The 15,538-nt window shown below is 44.0% G+C and overlaps 1 protein-coding gene across 1 annotated transcript in view; it reads left to right on the top strand.

The window, feature by feature from the left end:
- The first annotated feature begins 2,816 nt into the window (after positions 1-2,816).
- Positions 2,817-15,538, top strand: part of CHRDL1 (chordin like 1) — a 124,686-nt gene continuing 111,964 nt past the window's right edge. The window contains 3 exon segments of the mRNA XM_041741286.1: positions 2,817-3,102; positions 3,104-3,219; positions 7,012-7,160. Coding sequence (XP_041597220.1) covers positions 3,067-3,102; positions 3,104-3,219; positions 7,012-7,160 — 301 coding nt within the window. The 5' untranslated portion in view covers positions 2,817-3,066.

Genomic DNA, 15,538 nt, shown 5'->3' with positions numbered 1-15,538 from the left:
AATATTAATCAGCCATAAAAAGGGAATGAATTATTAATATATGCAACCACTTGGATGGGTCGCCAGAGAATTTTGATGAGTTAAAAAAAAAGCCAGTCTCAAAAGGTTACATAGTGCATGATTCCATGTAAAACTCCTAAATGACAAGATTACAGAGTTGGAGAACAGTTTAGTGGTTGGCAGGGAGTTGGATGACAGGGAGAGAAGCTAGGTGGGACTGTGAAAGAGTAACACTGGGAATCTGTGGTGCTGGCATTGTTCAGTATTCTGACTGTGGTGGTGGCCACATGAAGCAATACACGTGATAAAATTTCATATAACTATATACACAGGCAAATGGATGCATGCAAAGCTGATAAAGTTGGAAGAAGGTGGATGAATTGTACCAATATTGTACTACAGCTAAGCATGATGTTACCATTGGGGATGAAGGGTATTCGGGATCCCTCTGAATTATTTCTTAAAATTGTAAATCTACAATTATCTCCAAATAAAAAGTTTTAAGGAGTAAGTCATGATCTGTGCTCATTTGATAGGAAAAAATTAGGTATGGAGAAAATCCTCAGTTTAGTTTAAATAAGACCTGGTAGGAAGTATAGGTTTGGACTCACCCAAATTGGAGTTCCCAATTCAGAAATCCAGACAAAGTAATACAAGGACCACCAGCATTTCCAATAATCAAGAACCTTTCAGAAAATTCTGGCAGCTGCCTTATATAGTTTTCAAGTATGTAAGAGATGATAAGCAAAAACTGCCCAGTTGGTAAGAACCATTTGATCACTCTATATTGCTTTAAGCTTTTTAAAAAAATTTTTTAAGCTTTTAAGCCACTAGGTTTTGGGATGTTTTATTATGTATTAATCAGAATATTACATCAAGCAACGGGGAGTGAGTGAGTGGTTGTAGCCAGATAGATGAGTTCTATTTTATTTTATTAAATATTTTATTTATTTGACAGAGAGAGAGAACATGAGAGAGCACAAGCAGGGGGAGAGGCAGAGGTAGAGGGAGAAGCACGCTCCCCACTGAGCAGGCAGCCTAAGTGGAGCTCCATCTCAGGACCCTGGGATCATAACCTGAGTCAAAGGCAGACACTTAACCAACTGAACCACCGAGGTGCCCTCAAATAGATGTTTTAAATTTCAGTAAGTCTGCTGATTTTCAATGCTGGGATTATGTTTGTCTCAGGCTGTTTTTCCTGAGACCCATTTTCCTGAATACACAGTCTCTCATCAAGTTGGCAGTGATGATGGGTGTTGGGGAATGTAGATACAAAGGAAATCGAACAACCAGTCCTTGACTTGAAGAACTCACAGTCTTGTGAGACAAAACATCAGCACATTAAATGGCATGAGAAGTTATAAGGCAACAAATCAGCAAGTTCAAACTAATATACTACAGCCCAAAATTGAATGCATGTGGCAATGTATGGCTACTCAAACAGGGGGATGGAGCTAGACATTTTCAACCCTGAAGGCAACACTTTAGAAAGGGCCCCTTTTCCTTTGTTAACACTGAAATAAACATCTCCAGCAATGCAGGGGCTAGCTGAATGATATTACCACTTCCAAAGAAAGAAAAAGGAGGTAATTTCCAAAGACAGTTATTCTTGTTTTAATTTTCCTTTGTTCTGATATGTGATTTGGGGGCAAGCTACAATTTCCCTGAGCATCCATTTCCTCATCTCCAGGCTGGAGTAACAATCAGAGGGTGTGGGATGAAAGTCAGGAAACCTGAGTTGGAATCTCAAATATGTCATTTACCAGCTGCATGACCTTGGATACATCATCTCCCTCCAGCCGGCTAATTTCCTCATCTATGACATGGAGATATTGAGCTTCATGGTTCAGAAGATCCCCACGGATTCTGACACTGGAGGCCACAGACAGTTCACAGTTGATCGTGAAGGGTTAAAAAGGAATGCTGATGTATATGAGAGTACTCTGTAAGCTATAAAAATACATAGATGTTAGAAATATCAGTATGATCCAGTTCTATGAATAATAATAATAATAAAAAGCCCTGTAGTTCTCTTCCAAATTTAGGAGCTTAAAATAAAAATGGTACTGTCAATGCAGCGCTTTTTTGGGGGCCCTTAGAGGATTCTGAGAATTCTTTGTAACTGCCACTCATCAAGTAAACACAACTTTGCAGTAGTCTGTCTCAGGCTCACCAAGGCATCTGCAGTGCTATTGTGATTTCAAGGCTGGGTCCTTGGCTCAACTGGAATCCTATGGACTGCTACAACAGTGGTGGCTGTGGTGGGCTATTCCGAGAGTTTTCTTCAAAACCCTTGACAGTAAAGGCCCTTTTTCAGGGAGCACGGGGACCTTCTTTGTGGGAGAAAGCAGATTTCTAAATCGTCCCCTCTCCCTACACACACACACACACACACACCCATCTCCACTCTGCTTTTAAGGACACCAACACTTTGCCACTTTTCTAGCCCGTAGTGTGGATTCGGGAAGCGCCCCGAAATGATAAGCAGTTTGCTGGGGCATAATCTGCGAGGCCAGCTCATCCTTCGTCCGGCACACCGGCTCAGGACCGGACCACGTGCACCAGAGGGGCCCTGTGCCGGAGGAGAGGGGTTGCGGGCTTCCAGACACGGAGGTCGGAGGGTGGCCGGGGTCTCCAGGGCCCGCGCGAGTGGTGGGGAGCTCCTGGGTGCATTCCAGCGCAGAGGGGGAGGAGGGGCCGGAGAAGAGGTGCGGTCCCTTTAAGACCCCAACGCTGGCTTAGCCAGAGGAGGGGGGTGCAGTGGGGGCGTTGCGTGATGGGAAAGTCGCCGGCTGAGCCTCACACTTTCTCCTGATTTCTTAACTTTTGGGCCTGGGGAGCAGGAATAAAGCGGCCGTGCCGGGGTGGGGACGGGGTGCGGGCGGCGGCGGCTGCGTGCCCGCGGACTTCCCGCCTGCGCCCAGGCGGCCGGCCTCTCCGGCCAAGTGGGGAGCGAGCGGCGGGCGGCGGGCAGGCAGGTGGCCCCGGGCCGCCGCCGCGCCCGCGCCTTGGCTCTGCCTCCAGGAGCCCAGCGAGCCGCCGCTCCCTCGTGGTGTGAGGGCGGTGATGTTTTTCCTCCCACCCACTTCTGAGTCCCCCCTCCCCCCCTCGTGCGCACTCTAGCTCTCGCCACAACCTGCAAGCCCCAGACTTCGGAGGAGCGCCCCGGGGAGCTCGGAGCGCGTGCACGCGTGGAAGACGGAGCAGGCCAGTGGCCAGGTCAGTGAGCAGTGCCTGATGCCCGCTCCCCCTGCCTTCCTTTCCATGCTTTGCACAGGTGGGGTGACTTCTGTTGGCCCAAGCCGCCCCTGGACGGTCCTCCCGGGGTGCCCCAACTCGCTCTGGGGTCCAGTTGCTGGCGCCGGGCTGGAGGTGGGCTCTCCGGCTACGGACCCGCGCAGATTAGGGACCTCGGATTCGAACTCATCACTTGCCGCTCCTCGCTGGGCTTACTTATCTTCATGCTCTGGCGCCCAGGGGAAGCCACTTGGGTAGCCACCCATTGGGTTCCGCAGTCCTCTTAGTTACTGCCCGTGTCCGGAGCCTTTTTTTCTGGCTTGCTGAAGTGCCCTGGACCAGCGGGTGATTAATATGTGCTAAAATTAATGAAACAGGGCGGTCGGGCGAGAGGCTTCTCTGTCCTCTGGGTATGTCTCATTTTCCGGCCCAGACCTCTGGGGTCAGAGCTTGAGACGCTAGGCTCAGGAAGCAAGGGAGTACTGCCAGAGCTTAGGGCCTGGAAAGCCTGCCTTCCAGACCCTCCCTGCTGGCCCTGCCACTAACTCTGTGAGAATGGGCAGTTGAGTTCTCCGGGCTCCAGGGTGCCCATTTTGAAGGTGGAGTTGTTGTGGGGCATAAAATGAAATGATGGATATAGCAAGGTGTTTTGCAAGCCAAATGCAAGGCATTGTTTGTCAATCATAAGCAGCAGTGAAGGCATTGACTCTGAGACACAGACACCCTGGGCTAGATAGGGTTGCATTTTTTGGTGGAAACCCACCACCAGTGAGCTGAGCTTTTCTTGTTGGGTGGTGGAGTGGGGAGAAGATTTCAGCAGATGGACGGGGGCCCGAGACCCCAGGGTCTTCTTGTTTGTCCCAGAGAGAATGCTACCCCAGGGGGCTGTACCACAGGAGACAGTGAATGTGAATTTACAAGGTCAGTCAGGCCTCTCAGGAAGATTAAAGAGACACTGTGGACCAAGAAGAACTGGCTGATGTGCCCATCCCTTAGCCTTCCTTTGGGAATGTCCCTTTGGTTCTCTTCTATCCAGGAGACCTCTTCTAAGAAGGTCTGGACTTCTGACAACTTGATGGCCCTGATGGCCTGGCAGTCCCAGCCCCGCAAGGAGCCTTTGGTCTCTTTGCTTGATGCAAATGAATTATGTGAATGCTTGTTTCATGGAGGTACCTTAATGGATTACACTTCTTTAGGTTCTGACATGTTTCTTGTTCTCTTGCAAAGCCCCTGCCTCCCCACACTCCTCCCCAGTGTTAGTTGCAGGATTTTGTTTTCTTACTTGCTTTCTTGTGGGGGAGGGGGCCTGGATCCCCCAAAACATGTCGGTGGCTATGTTTCTAAGTAAACTGTACAAGAGTCAGTGCAAGTTCAATGGCACAACAGCCTGTGTGAAGCAGAGAGTTAATGCAGAAATAACTCCAGTTAACTGGGTCAAAGTATAATTTGAAAAATTAAGGACACTTTGGCTCTTTGCAAGTATAAGAGTCGGCATGTTTGCTGAGCAATGCTTGCTTAGGTTTATTGCTTTCTGCCCAACAAATGTCTTGAAGCACCTCCCTCCCCCAAAAGAAAAAGTTAAAGGGATCAAGAGAAATTGAACGGGGCGGGGTGGGGGGGGGAGTCCTAGGGAGAGAATTCTCCTCAGTTTATATTTCTGCACGGAATACAAAGACAGGACTTCAGATCTTGTAAATCAAAAGTGAATATTTATAAAGCGATTCATTTTCTGATGTTCTCCGTCACAGCCTGGGAGGCCACACAGATGACAGGAACGCCAAAAGAGATTAATTGCTCTCTCGTCACCAACTTTTCTATTTGCTCATTACATTAGTTGGGACCCAAGAAAAGCAAAAAAATTCTGAGAGCCGTTTTCTTGCCAGCTTGAGTTATGAAGCAATGCTACTGTTCGCCAAATCGCCCAGCCATTGTACAAGAAAAACAACCCTGTTGGTTCTTGCTTGGGGAGACCCGCAAATTGCAGTTTGAGAACTACTCCCTGAGATCCATATGTGATTGTGATAAATTGGATTTCAGCAGTTAGAAAAATCTTTCTTGTTCGAAGGCTTGGGAGATAAGCTTATTAAATGAGGCTCAGAAAGAGCCTCACTGGGGTGGGAAGCTATGTTAAACTGTTCATGGAAATTATTTGCTTCAAGGGAACCTGGTCACCCTCAGAGGACAGAGACGTTCTGAGTGATTGAAGCTGGATCACAATCTTGGGAAGGAGGTAGAGAAGACACGCGGGTTCCGCAAATCAATTGTGGCATGTGATTCTGTATGATCAGTTTTTCTTTGGCTGCGTAGCCATAGTTTCAAACAATGGCTTTCCAGTTATCCAGACAAGTTAGAAACGTTCGAAGTAGGAGCTATGGCATCTGCATCGCGGCCCAAAGACAGTTCAGTTTTCCAGAATGATCATCTTGCATTTCTGGCAGATCTTTATTCTTAAGATTTAGGTTGGCTCCTCAGAAGATATCAATTCTGCCTTCAGCTTAGGTTAGGGATCCTGGGATCCAGCTGTGAGTTGGGCTCCCTGCTCAGCGGGGAGCCTGCTTCTTCATCTCCCCCTGCTTTTGCTTTCAAATAAATAAAATCATAAAAAGGGCAATCAGTGTGTTCTCTTCCCATCTGGGGTTAACCCCGCATTAAAACGTGGTGTTTCCTGAACGTTTAAATATTTTCAGATCATCTGTTGGAAGGGTGTTGCAGACTCTGAAGTCTATGGAAATGACCTGTGGCGGGACCTGAGCTATAGCAATCTTTCTATGTTCTAAGGCTCAAAAGGTTGAAGATTTCCACCCCTTCAACTAGAAATGCAAATATCAAACTTTTTTTTTTTTATGATAGTCACAGAGAGAGAGAGAGGCAGAGACACAGGCAGAGGGAGAAGCAGGCAGAGGGAGAAGCAGGCTCCATGCACCGGGAGCCCGATGTGGGATTCGATCCCGGGTCTCCAGGATCGCGCCCTGGGCCAAAGGCAGACGCCAAACCGCTGCGCCACCCAGGGATCCCCGCAAATATCAAACTTTTAAGAGTTGTCGCTGTTTTGATGGTCTTTGGCATGGTGGTGGAGTGTGAACACATTGTCTATTTAAATTTGCCTAATGTCTTTTAAAAATGGCCCACTGGAAATTTCCATTTCTCAGTAGATTTCATGTGAGAGCAGTATGTCTGAACCATCAAGGTGTTTAATTGTATCCATTTGCTAATAACATCCATCTTTTCCATCAAAAGTAACCAAACTGCGGATCTTTATAGATCTCATAGAAGACACAGGAGAAACATTGACCAATTTATGCCTCATCCCTGAAGGATTAATCATAGCAGTAGTCTTGAAGCTGAGATGAGTTAACTTTTCATTTCAGGAAGTATTTGGGTCCCATGCCTATTATTTTTGTCTTGGTTGCCAAAGGAGCCGTTTTGCAAACCTATTTCCCTTTTCTCCCAAAGAAAATCTCTTGAGAAATCAATTCTAATTCTGTTAGAAAGGATGATTTCAATATTCATTTTTATTTTCCTACGACTTGCTTGTAAGGATTTTAGCCTTAGCAGTGGATAGGAATGCATGCTCATCTGCTTGAATTCCCCCCCCCCAAACTTTGTAAGATAGGAGAGGCAAGTTCTCTTTCTTACACAGAAAAACAGGGCTTACACGTGCATAAATACTCCAGCATATTTTCCCCCTGACAAGTTAAAAGCATAAGCATTGGTGATCTTCAGTCAGTTTCAGAGGACCTAAGTCTCTTTTTTTCTGCTTTTTTTCCCCAGCAGCTTGAATACACCGGGCCCTGAAAGTTTTGAGTGGCCTTTTACAGTGGCCAGGATGAGAAAAAAGTGGAAAATGGAAGGCATGAAATACATCTTCTCCTTGTTGCTGTTCTTTCTTTTCCTAGAAGGAAGCAAAACAGAGCAAGTGAAACGTAAGTATCTTGAGTTTGAAAAACAGGATACTTTCTTGTAATTTCTATGAAAATGTGGTTATAATCTGTAGGGATGGTGATTTAGCTCAAATGTGGCCATACCATTATTCTAGGAGGAGAAAGTCAATGTTACTGGTTTATGCACGAGTTGATAAAAGAATAAGAGCTTTGAATCGGGCCAACTCAATTTGGGGCTGTTTTTTCTGAATATCATATAGTTTTCATCTCCTAGAACACATGACACATTAGCCTATTTTCCTTTTCCTGTTCTAAACTGTACAAATATCATTCCATTTTACGTAACTCTAGAAATATCTGACAGATGAGCTGGATTTTTTCCCAAATTTCAGACTCTTCAGCAAAGGTTTTTAGTTTATGAAAAAAAAAAAAAAACACAGAAAAGAAAAAAAAAGAAAAAGAAAAAGTCAAGCAGGCTCTGCCTATTCCCTTATGCCACAAAATAAAGAAGGAAAAAAATCTTCACATGAACTGGATTCAGATGAGAAATCCTTTGAGGAAATTGAGATTCCAGGGACCGTGAACAAATTGGATGCCGTTTATTGAAAGAACGTCCCCGCAAAGCCAGGGAATATTTCTAGAAAGTCAGCGATCCGTGTGATGGGCTAACACATTGGAGAAAGCCGAGTGGCAGCAAGGCCAGGGGGGTGGGGGGGATAATTAAGCCTCCTGGCTGCCACATTTGGGGGATTTATGCGTAATCGTTGACATTGCTGCTCTGGTTAGGAGCTTTCTGCTGAAAGGACGAGCCTCACCTTCTTGGGGCCACTTGCAGCCCTCTCTGGAGGCGGACTCTTGCTCTAAACTGGAAGGAAAAGCGACAGCTCCAGTTCCCGTCTTTGGCTGCATCAAAAGAAGCTCAAAATGGAGCTGGTCCAAGAGGGGCATTCATTCTCTGCTCCACTGAACTTATTCATGAGGAGGAACTGGGAAAATCTTCTTGGTCGGAGCTGAAGCAGCATCTGAAGCCCATCACTTAAACATTTCTCTCCATTATCAACAGAAGTTGAATGTTGCAGGCATGAGGCTTGGCGGCAGGAAAATTGGTGCCGGATTCATACCACCATTAGGTGTCTTTCTGACCCACAGTGCTTTTCATAATAATCTCTGTCTTCTGCCTGGGAGAAGGGGTGCTCTTGATGGGGCTCCTATGAATGAGTGACCTATGGTGGTATCTAGAGCAATGGGAAGGAAATTTGGCAGGGCACAGTTATTGGCAAGGAAACCTACATCAGTCTCCCTTCCTCTTTCTCTCTCTTCCTCAAATTGACCTCCTCCTTCTATCAGGAAGCTCTTCTTTGAGAGGCTGTGATAGAAACATTGTCCATCCATTCTCAGCTCTGCTTACAAGCCAGCTGGGCCAAAGATCCTTGCTCTCTTCTGAAGAAACTTCCCTTATGACCTATTTCTGATGGCATCACGGGGAAGCTTGCAAGTCTTAGAAGCCATCTCTTCTGGGAAGTCTTCCATATGTATGAAGAACTGAGGAATGCAGTCCATGCAACCTTGAGCTTAACCGACAAACCGAAGAAAAATAGGACTTCAAAAGCATTTACAGGCCCTAAGCTATCACATTCTAAAGTGTTCTGCTACCTATGAATTTGTCCCAAGCCCTTTTGTTACTCAGTTGGTGTCAGAATAATTATATAGAAGGTGGCCTAGGGCCCCAGTTCTGTTCTAGTGGCTCAAGTTCACAGTCAGATGATGAGGCTAAGGGCATAATTATTCCCTGAATGAACAGCTCATTCCGGGCCACAAAGTGCCATTCTGTGTGGCCACGCCCAAGCTAACTGTCTCGAGGACATGTGCTAAATTATCTCCACTAAAAGGGAAATCTCAAAGCATATGATGTCTGTATGTTGCCTTGATACACACACATACACACACACAATCATACACACACACAATGCATGCACGGAGATTGTACTGCAGCTCTAACAATGAGACATTAGAAGCAATGGAAATGTCAATCTACTGGGGAATGGTTACATAAACGATCCATGTAATGTACTACTATGCTACCATTAAAAACATCACATATTACAAATTTGAGAGCCCTGCTAAATGCCGAATTAACTCCTTTTTAAATTTCTTGAATTTTATTTTTTAAAAGATTTTATTTATTTATTAATGAGAGACACAGAGAGAGAGAGAGGCAGAGACACAGGCAGAGAGAGGGAGAAGCAGGTTCCATACAGGGAGCCCAATGCGGGACTCGATCCCCGGACTCCAGGATCACGCCCTGAGCCGAAGGCAGACACCCAACCTTTGAGCCACCCAGGCGTCTTGTATTTCTTAAATTTTAAAATTAATAGTACTTGTGCAAAATGATCTGAGAGTATCTGGGCTTTATGAAGAATGTGTGTCCCTCAGCTATCAACACACTTTCCAAGGGTAGCCATGACTAATAATTTGCTATGTATTCTTCCAAACTCTTCTCTCTGTGTCATAAAAACACACATACATGTTTGTAGGGTTTTTCCTTTTCCAAAGATGGGGTATGATATGTAGTGTTCTGTAACCTTTTCTTCAGGTACGGTCTAGGACATCCTTCCGTGTCAGAACCTTGCCACATAATGGTGCCATATTCTTTCTCATGCTTGCGTGCTATCTGGTTGTATAAGCATGCCACGGTTTAATTAACCAGTCGCTAGTTGTATATATTGAGGTTGTTTCCAGGCTTTGCTCTCACAACTAAGGCATTGATGAACACCTTAGGGCACTTAGGCCAGTATTTGCGAGGAATTGTTTTGTCAGAGTGGCTGTTTGGTTTTCACCTTGGTAAAGTGCCATCAAATTGTCCTTCAAAAAAAGTTGACGTCAGGTCACACTTCCACTGTTTGTGTATGAGTGTCCTTTTTTAATTCCTTCACCAAAAATTACAATTAATCTTTGTATCTTGGGGCCCATTTAATAGGGGGAATTAGATTTCAGTTTTGCTGTGATACTTTTCCTATTACTAGAGAATCTTTGCATTTAGTTTTCCATCCAATCGTATTTCTTCAGTGAGCAACCTATTTTGCAGTTAGATTGCTTGACTTTAGTGGTTGGGAAAAACTTATTTATTAACATGTTGTTATTTCGAACCTTGTTTAGTGACTTTTGATATTTACTTTAAAAAAATTTTTTTTTATTTATCCATTAATGAGAGATATGGAGAGAGGCAGAGGCCTAGGCAGAGTGAGAAGCCCAATGTGGGACTTGATCCCTGGACTCCAGGATCATGCCCTGAGCTAAAGGCAGGCATTCAACCACCGAGCCACCCAGGCATCCCAACCTTTGGTATTTTTTTTTAAATTTTTATTTATTTATTAGTCACACACACACACACACAGAGAGAGAGAGAGAGAGAGAGAGAGAGGCAGAGACACAGGCAGAGGGAGAAGCAGGCTCCATGCACTAGGAGCCCGATGTGGGATTCGATTCCGGGTCTCCAGGATCGCGCCCTGGGCCAAAGGCAGGCGCTAAACCGCTGCGCCACCCAGGGATCCCCCAACCTTTGGTATTTAAAATACTATTTTCCCCCTCTGCCGTTTGCTTTAAACTTTAATTTGGATTTTCCCAAATGGAGGTTTTAAGTTTTTGTGTAGTCAGGACGGTTATGTATTTCCATTATGGCTTCTGAATCTCTTCTTATTCCTAGGGAGGTCTTTACCACTTACTCTATTATATATATTTTTTTTTACTACTGCTTCCATAATGTGGGGTTTTACCCGTAGTTCTCCATTCCATCTGAAATGTGTAGCCATCTATGGTGTGCTATGGGGAGCTGACTTTTTTTTTTAATCTGTGGGTGGAAGGTTCATGACTTCTTTTTGCTCATCCTTGTGCTTCTGTTCATTCTGGAATTTCCACAGTTGGCAAGCATGACATTTAAAACATGGATAAAAATCTGCAATAACTCCAGGAAACATAAAAGTGTAAGGGCTGTAAACCCTCACATCTCTCCTTGCTGCCTGATGCCATTGTACACAAGGAAGCCAAGGCTTTTGACTCTTCGTGGGTTGGTTTAAGTATAAGCTTCTGTATCAATTCAGATGCTCTGCAGCCTGCTTGCGCCCTCCTGTCTAGGGCATCAGGGTGGAAGGAGGAGTCGTGCCTTTGGTTAAAGATGCTCACTCAAAAAAAAAAAAAAGATGCTCACTCCATTGGTATAGAGGAGTCTAAAGAGGTCTGGAGAAAAGGCCATATTTGCAGAAAGCTGTTTCACCAGGAAAGGAAGGGCTGGATGCTGCCACTTGCTAGTGGCTAATTAGCTGTAGTTATGTTGCTCTCTCAGGAGACAAGATGGGTTCAGGAACCCAGAGAATCCTGATCGTTTATTGCAATGGATGACGGAGCCGTGTGCGGCTTATCGAAAAGTCTGTGTCCAGAATCAGCAAGGTTTGAGGTCTGCAGCCAGGGGGAAAAAGTCTTTCTGTAACTGCATTATGCTCTGTTGTTAAAGTTGCAGTCAAAGAGGCCAGGAAGCTCTTTTGAAGTTCAAAGGAGCGGAACATTCAGCGCATAATAACTCATGCAAATATGGGACAAACGAGTTGAAGAGTTTGCCTCTTTTGGCAGTTCTAACGTGGGTAATGAGCGATCAATCAAAGTGAGGTGGAAGAAGTGAGTTGTTGGGAATGTTCAGTGATGTATTTCCAAAGGACCAGCCTGTGCCAGGACTGGCAAAGGTTCTGGAGAGAGGGATTGTCCGTGTTATTTCATGGAGTCCGTTCCTGCTGTATAAGGTGACTTAGCTGGATCTTCCAAGGGACTAGAATCTCACTCATTTTTTCTCTTCAGGAGAAAAGCATCCAACATTCACATTTGGCCAAAAATGGGCCTTTTATATGAACCTACCCAGAGCTTCTCTGTTGTGAAAACCAACCAGAGAGGCTTGAGTTTTCCTCTTCCAGATTCTCGCTTGGAGATTTGAGGTGATTATCGGACAGTAGAAAGAAGCAAGCAAAAGAGTTAGATATCTTTGCCTCTTGGAGGCTCTTGTAGGTGGGAGCAGATGAAAGGGAAAACACCTTAACTTTGGATACCTTAACGCTTTGCAAAGTACATTCTTAATTATTCTTTATGTTGGGAGTGCCACCAGGGTGGGGTGTAGAGGCTCTGGAGTCAGCTTAGATCCCAACCCCCAGCTCCATGGCTGGCTTGCTTGCTTGCTTGCTTGCTTTTTTTTATTTTTTTGCTCCATGGCTTTCTTATGGGCTTTGAGAATGTTACCTAAGTTCTCCAGCTTTAGTTTCCTTATCAGCACAAGTAGGGGAAATTATAGCTTGACAACCATGAACATGGTCACTAGCAAAATCATTGGTATTGTGTGTGCCAAGTGCCTTGCCACAGGGGCTGGCATGTAGTTAGCCTTAAATGAGCAGTAACCAGTAGAGGAACTCTCTTGCAAGCCAAATGATATTATGCTCTTAATTTTTCAGTAAGAGATTTGAAACCCAGTGAGGTCAAGTGCCTTGATAAAGACAGACAACAAGTCCGAGCCAGGACTAGAACTAAAACCCAGGTCTTCAAAATCAGTGTTGGGTTCACAACCCCACTTTGGTTCTAGCAGGTCTCTGGGGACAGCCGGTTCATTCTCTTGAATAGAAGCCCATTCCTTTGCTTATGGCAGCCCCTTAACACATAACAGATGATCCAAGTGTGTGAAGAGAGAACTTCGTGACCAGAATTCTTGATAGGCAGTATACTATGTGGGAATTATTATTATTATTTTATTTTATTATTTTATTTTATTTTATTATTTTATATTTTACTATGTGGGAATTAAAAGGGACTGACACAAACGTTATTCAGGAACCTGAATAAGCTAAGCCAAAGCAAATTTGTGAGGAAGGGTAAAAATATGTGCCTTTATGTCCATGCTTCTTAGATTTCCCTGACTTCTCAGTAGGATTGGAATGTCCTCATAGTCTGATGGGAAGAAGTCTGTCCTGACTTTAAAGTCAGGAGACCTGGTCATTTCTGTTGCTTGCTATGTGGTATTGGTTGAGTCATTCAGGCTCTCTGAGCTAAGAATTTTCTACTTATAAGTGAGGGTTCTTGCTTTCTGGACAGCAGAGTAAAAGACACCAGAGTAGGCACTGAGGAAGTGGGGTAAGGGAAGTTGAGACCCTGCCTTTATGTCCTTGGAGCATACCTGGACTTTTATCATTGTCACGAGGTTATTGCAAAGGGTATTACTCCCGTAGCTTTATAGGCTGCCTGCTTCTAAAAAAGATTTAGATACAGGTTGTATGTGAAAGAATAGCTGCAAGCTAACAGTTTTAAAGATGAAATAAAATAGAGCACATCTGAAGAAAGTAGAAAGTGTAGATGTTTTTAGCACCTGGTTTGGTGTGCTATGGTATTCACACTCTAAATTTGGCTTGTGCTTCCGAAAAGATAAAAAGAGGCAGTTTGGGTTGGCTGGCAAGAGGAAATGACAGTTTTATCTACAGGGACTAGTCCCTACCTCCCACCCACTCAGGCAGTATCAATCATGGGATGTTTGCATAAGGCACGTTTGAGTAGTACAAGGATACCATCAGTAACCTTGGTTTCAGAGAAGAAAGAATGGCCTTTCTTTATTGACTCTGTAAAGGAAGAAGGCAAGTAGTAAATCATAACTCAATAAAAGTCCTTCTGTAAGTGCTAAGGCAGTGTGGTCCAGATCCTTTTAACTTCAGAGGATCTCGATGTAGGCTAGGTTGTCAATTATCAGACACCCTAAGCAAGGGTTATATCAAAATTATTTTTTAATGATTTTAAAACATGCCCAGAAAGAAAGCTAAGTTGCCTCCAAAAGATAATAAAAAAAAATGAAATAGATGCTCGCTGTTAAACAATCAGAAGACAAAAATATAAGAAAACAAAAATCACTGGTAATCTCAGTGTGTAAGGAAAACCATAGCTAATTAGTATATATGCTTCTAGTCTTTTTTTCATGCTCATTTATACATATTATCATACATATACATCATTTTACAGAAATGAAGCCCTGCTTCAGAATCAGCTTGGTTTATTAAGTCAATTCACAATCTATTCTCTGAAATGCACTTGCAATGGTGATAGATCCTATGTCGTTTGAAGTGAAAGCTGGATTTTCTCGATTATCTGTTGCAGGGCATGCAAAGTTGATCCCGTTGTGAAAAAAGATCAAGAGCACATCTTGAATTCTTGACGATAATGGATAGAAGGCAAGCCTCCTTTAGAGACTTGCGCTGCCACCAAGGTGCTGATAGGAAGGACAACTTGTTCGTCCAAACAAAAGCTTTTATTTTTACCCAAAGTTCTGTGCCAGATGACATGTAAGAGATGATTTTTAGCCAGAAAAATAATCAGGTCACATTTTACCAGTCTAGAAGCCTTTCTGTAAAAGATCTCCACATGGCCTCATCGTGAGGCCTGATAAGAATACCACCAACTCCCAGTTATCCATGCTAATGGCAGGGAAGGGCCTAGAAGAGCCCAGTAAGTTGAGATTTCATGGAAAATCTCAAGTTCTCATCTGAGCCAGTGGTGTGGCCTTGATCACTGTCAGACCTCTTCGAAATATGGACTCTCCTCTTCTCATTGAGTTTGCCCACCTGCTAGTAGAAAATTGAACTAGCCACAAGGCAGATAGTGGAAGGGCTATGATGGGTTTAGGTCGCTCAATATATATTAATTTGAATTAATTGGGGCCAAATGATCTAATAAGTAGGAGTAAGGTAAATAAGGCCAATATAGAGGAATAAGCTGCACGTACAGGACGGAGATTTTGGCTTTTTCCTGGCTTTTCTTTTTCACTAGCTTCCATAAACCTGGAAATGAAGTCTTAAAGCCATGAGGAAACCTGATAGAGATTTCAATCCCAGAAACCCAATTGCCAGGGAAATAAGAGACTTTTACATCTTTAACGATGCTATGGTGTCTTGCCCTTCCTCTACTCTGCTTCAAGTTTGATGAATAACAGAAGTAGTTATGCTTTTATTTTTTTCTGCCTTATTATAGTCTATAGTAGTCTTTTAAAAAATAATTAAAAAGGAATTGGGTTACTTGATTTGTCCACTTGTGTAAGGAACAGCAAAGATTCATCGCTCATTTCACTGGCTGTATGTGTCATAATAAAATAAATATTATTGCAATACTTGCATGATGATGTGTCTACAGTTATAGCTCTTATCAAAAACTGTTCCTTGGGAACCCTGGGTGGCGCAGCGGTTTGGCGCCTGCCTTTGGCCCAGGGCGCGATCCTGGAGACCCAGGATCGAATCCCACGTCGGGCTCCCGGTGCATGGAGCCTGCTTCTCCCTCTGCCTGTGTCTCTGCCTCTCTCTCTCTGTGTGACTATCATAAATAAATAAAAATTAAAAAACAAACAAACAAACAAAAAC

Source organism: Vulpes lagopus, chromosome X (assembly GCF_018345385.1).
Source record: "Vulpes lagopus strain Blue_001 chromosome X, ASM1834538v1, whole genome shotgun sequence".
NCBI lineage: Eukaryota > Metazoa > Chordata > Mammalia > Carnivora > Canidae > Vulpes > Vulpes lagopus.
This window is presented reverse-complemented; position numbering and strand designations above follow the sequence as displayed.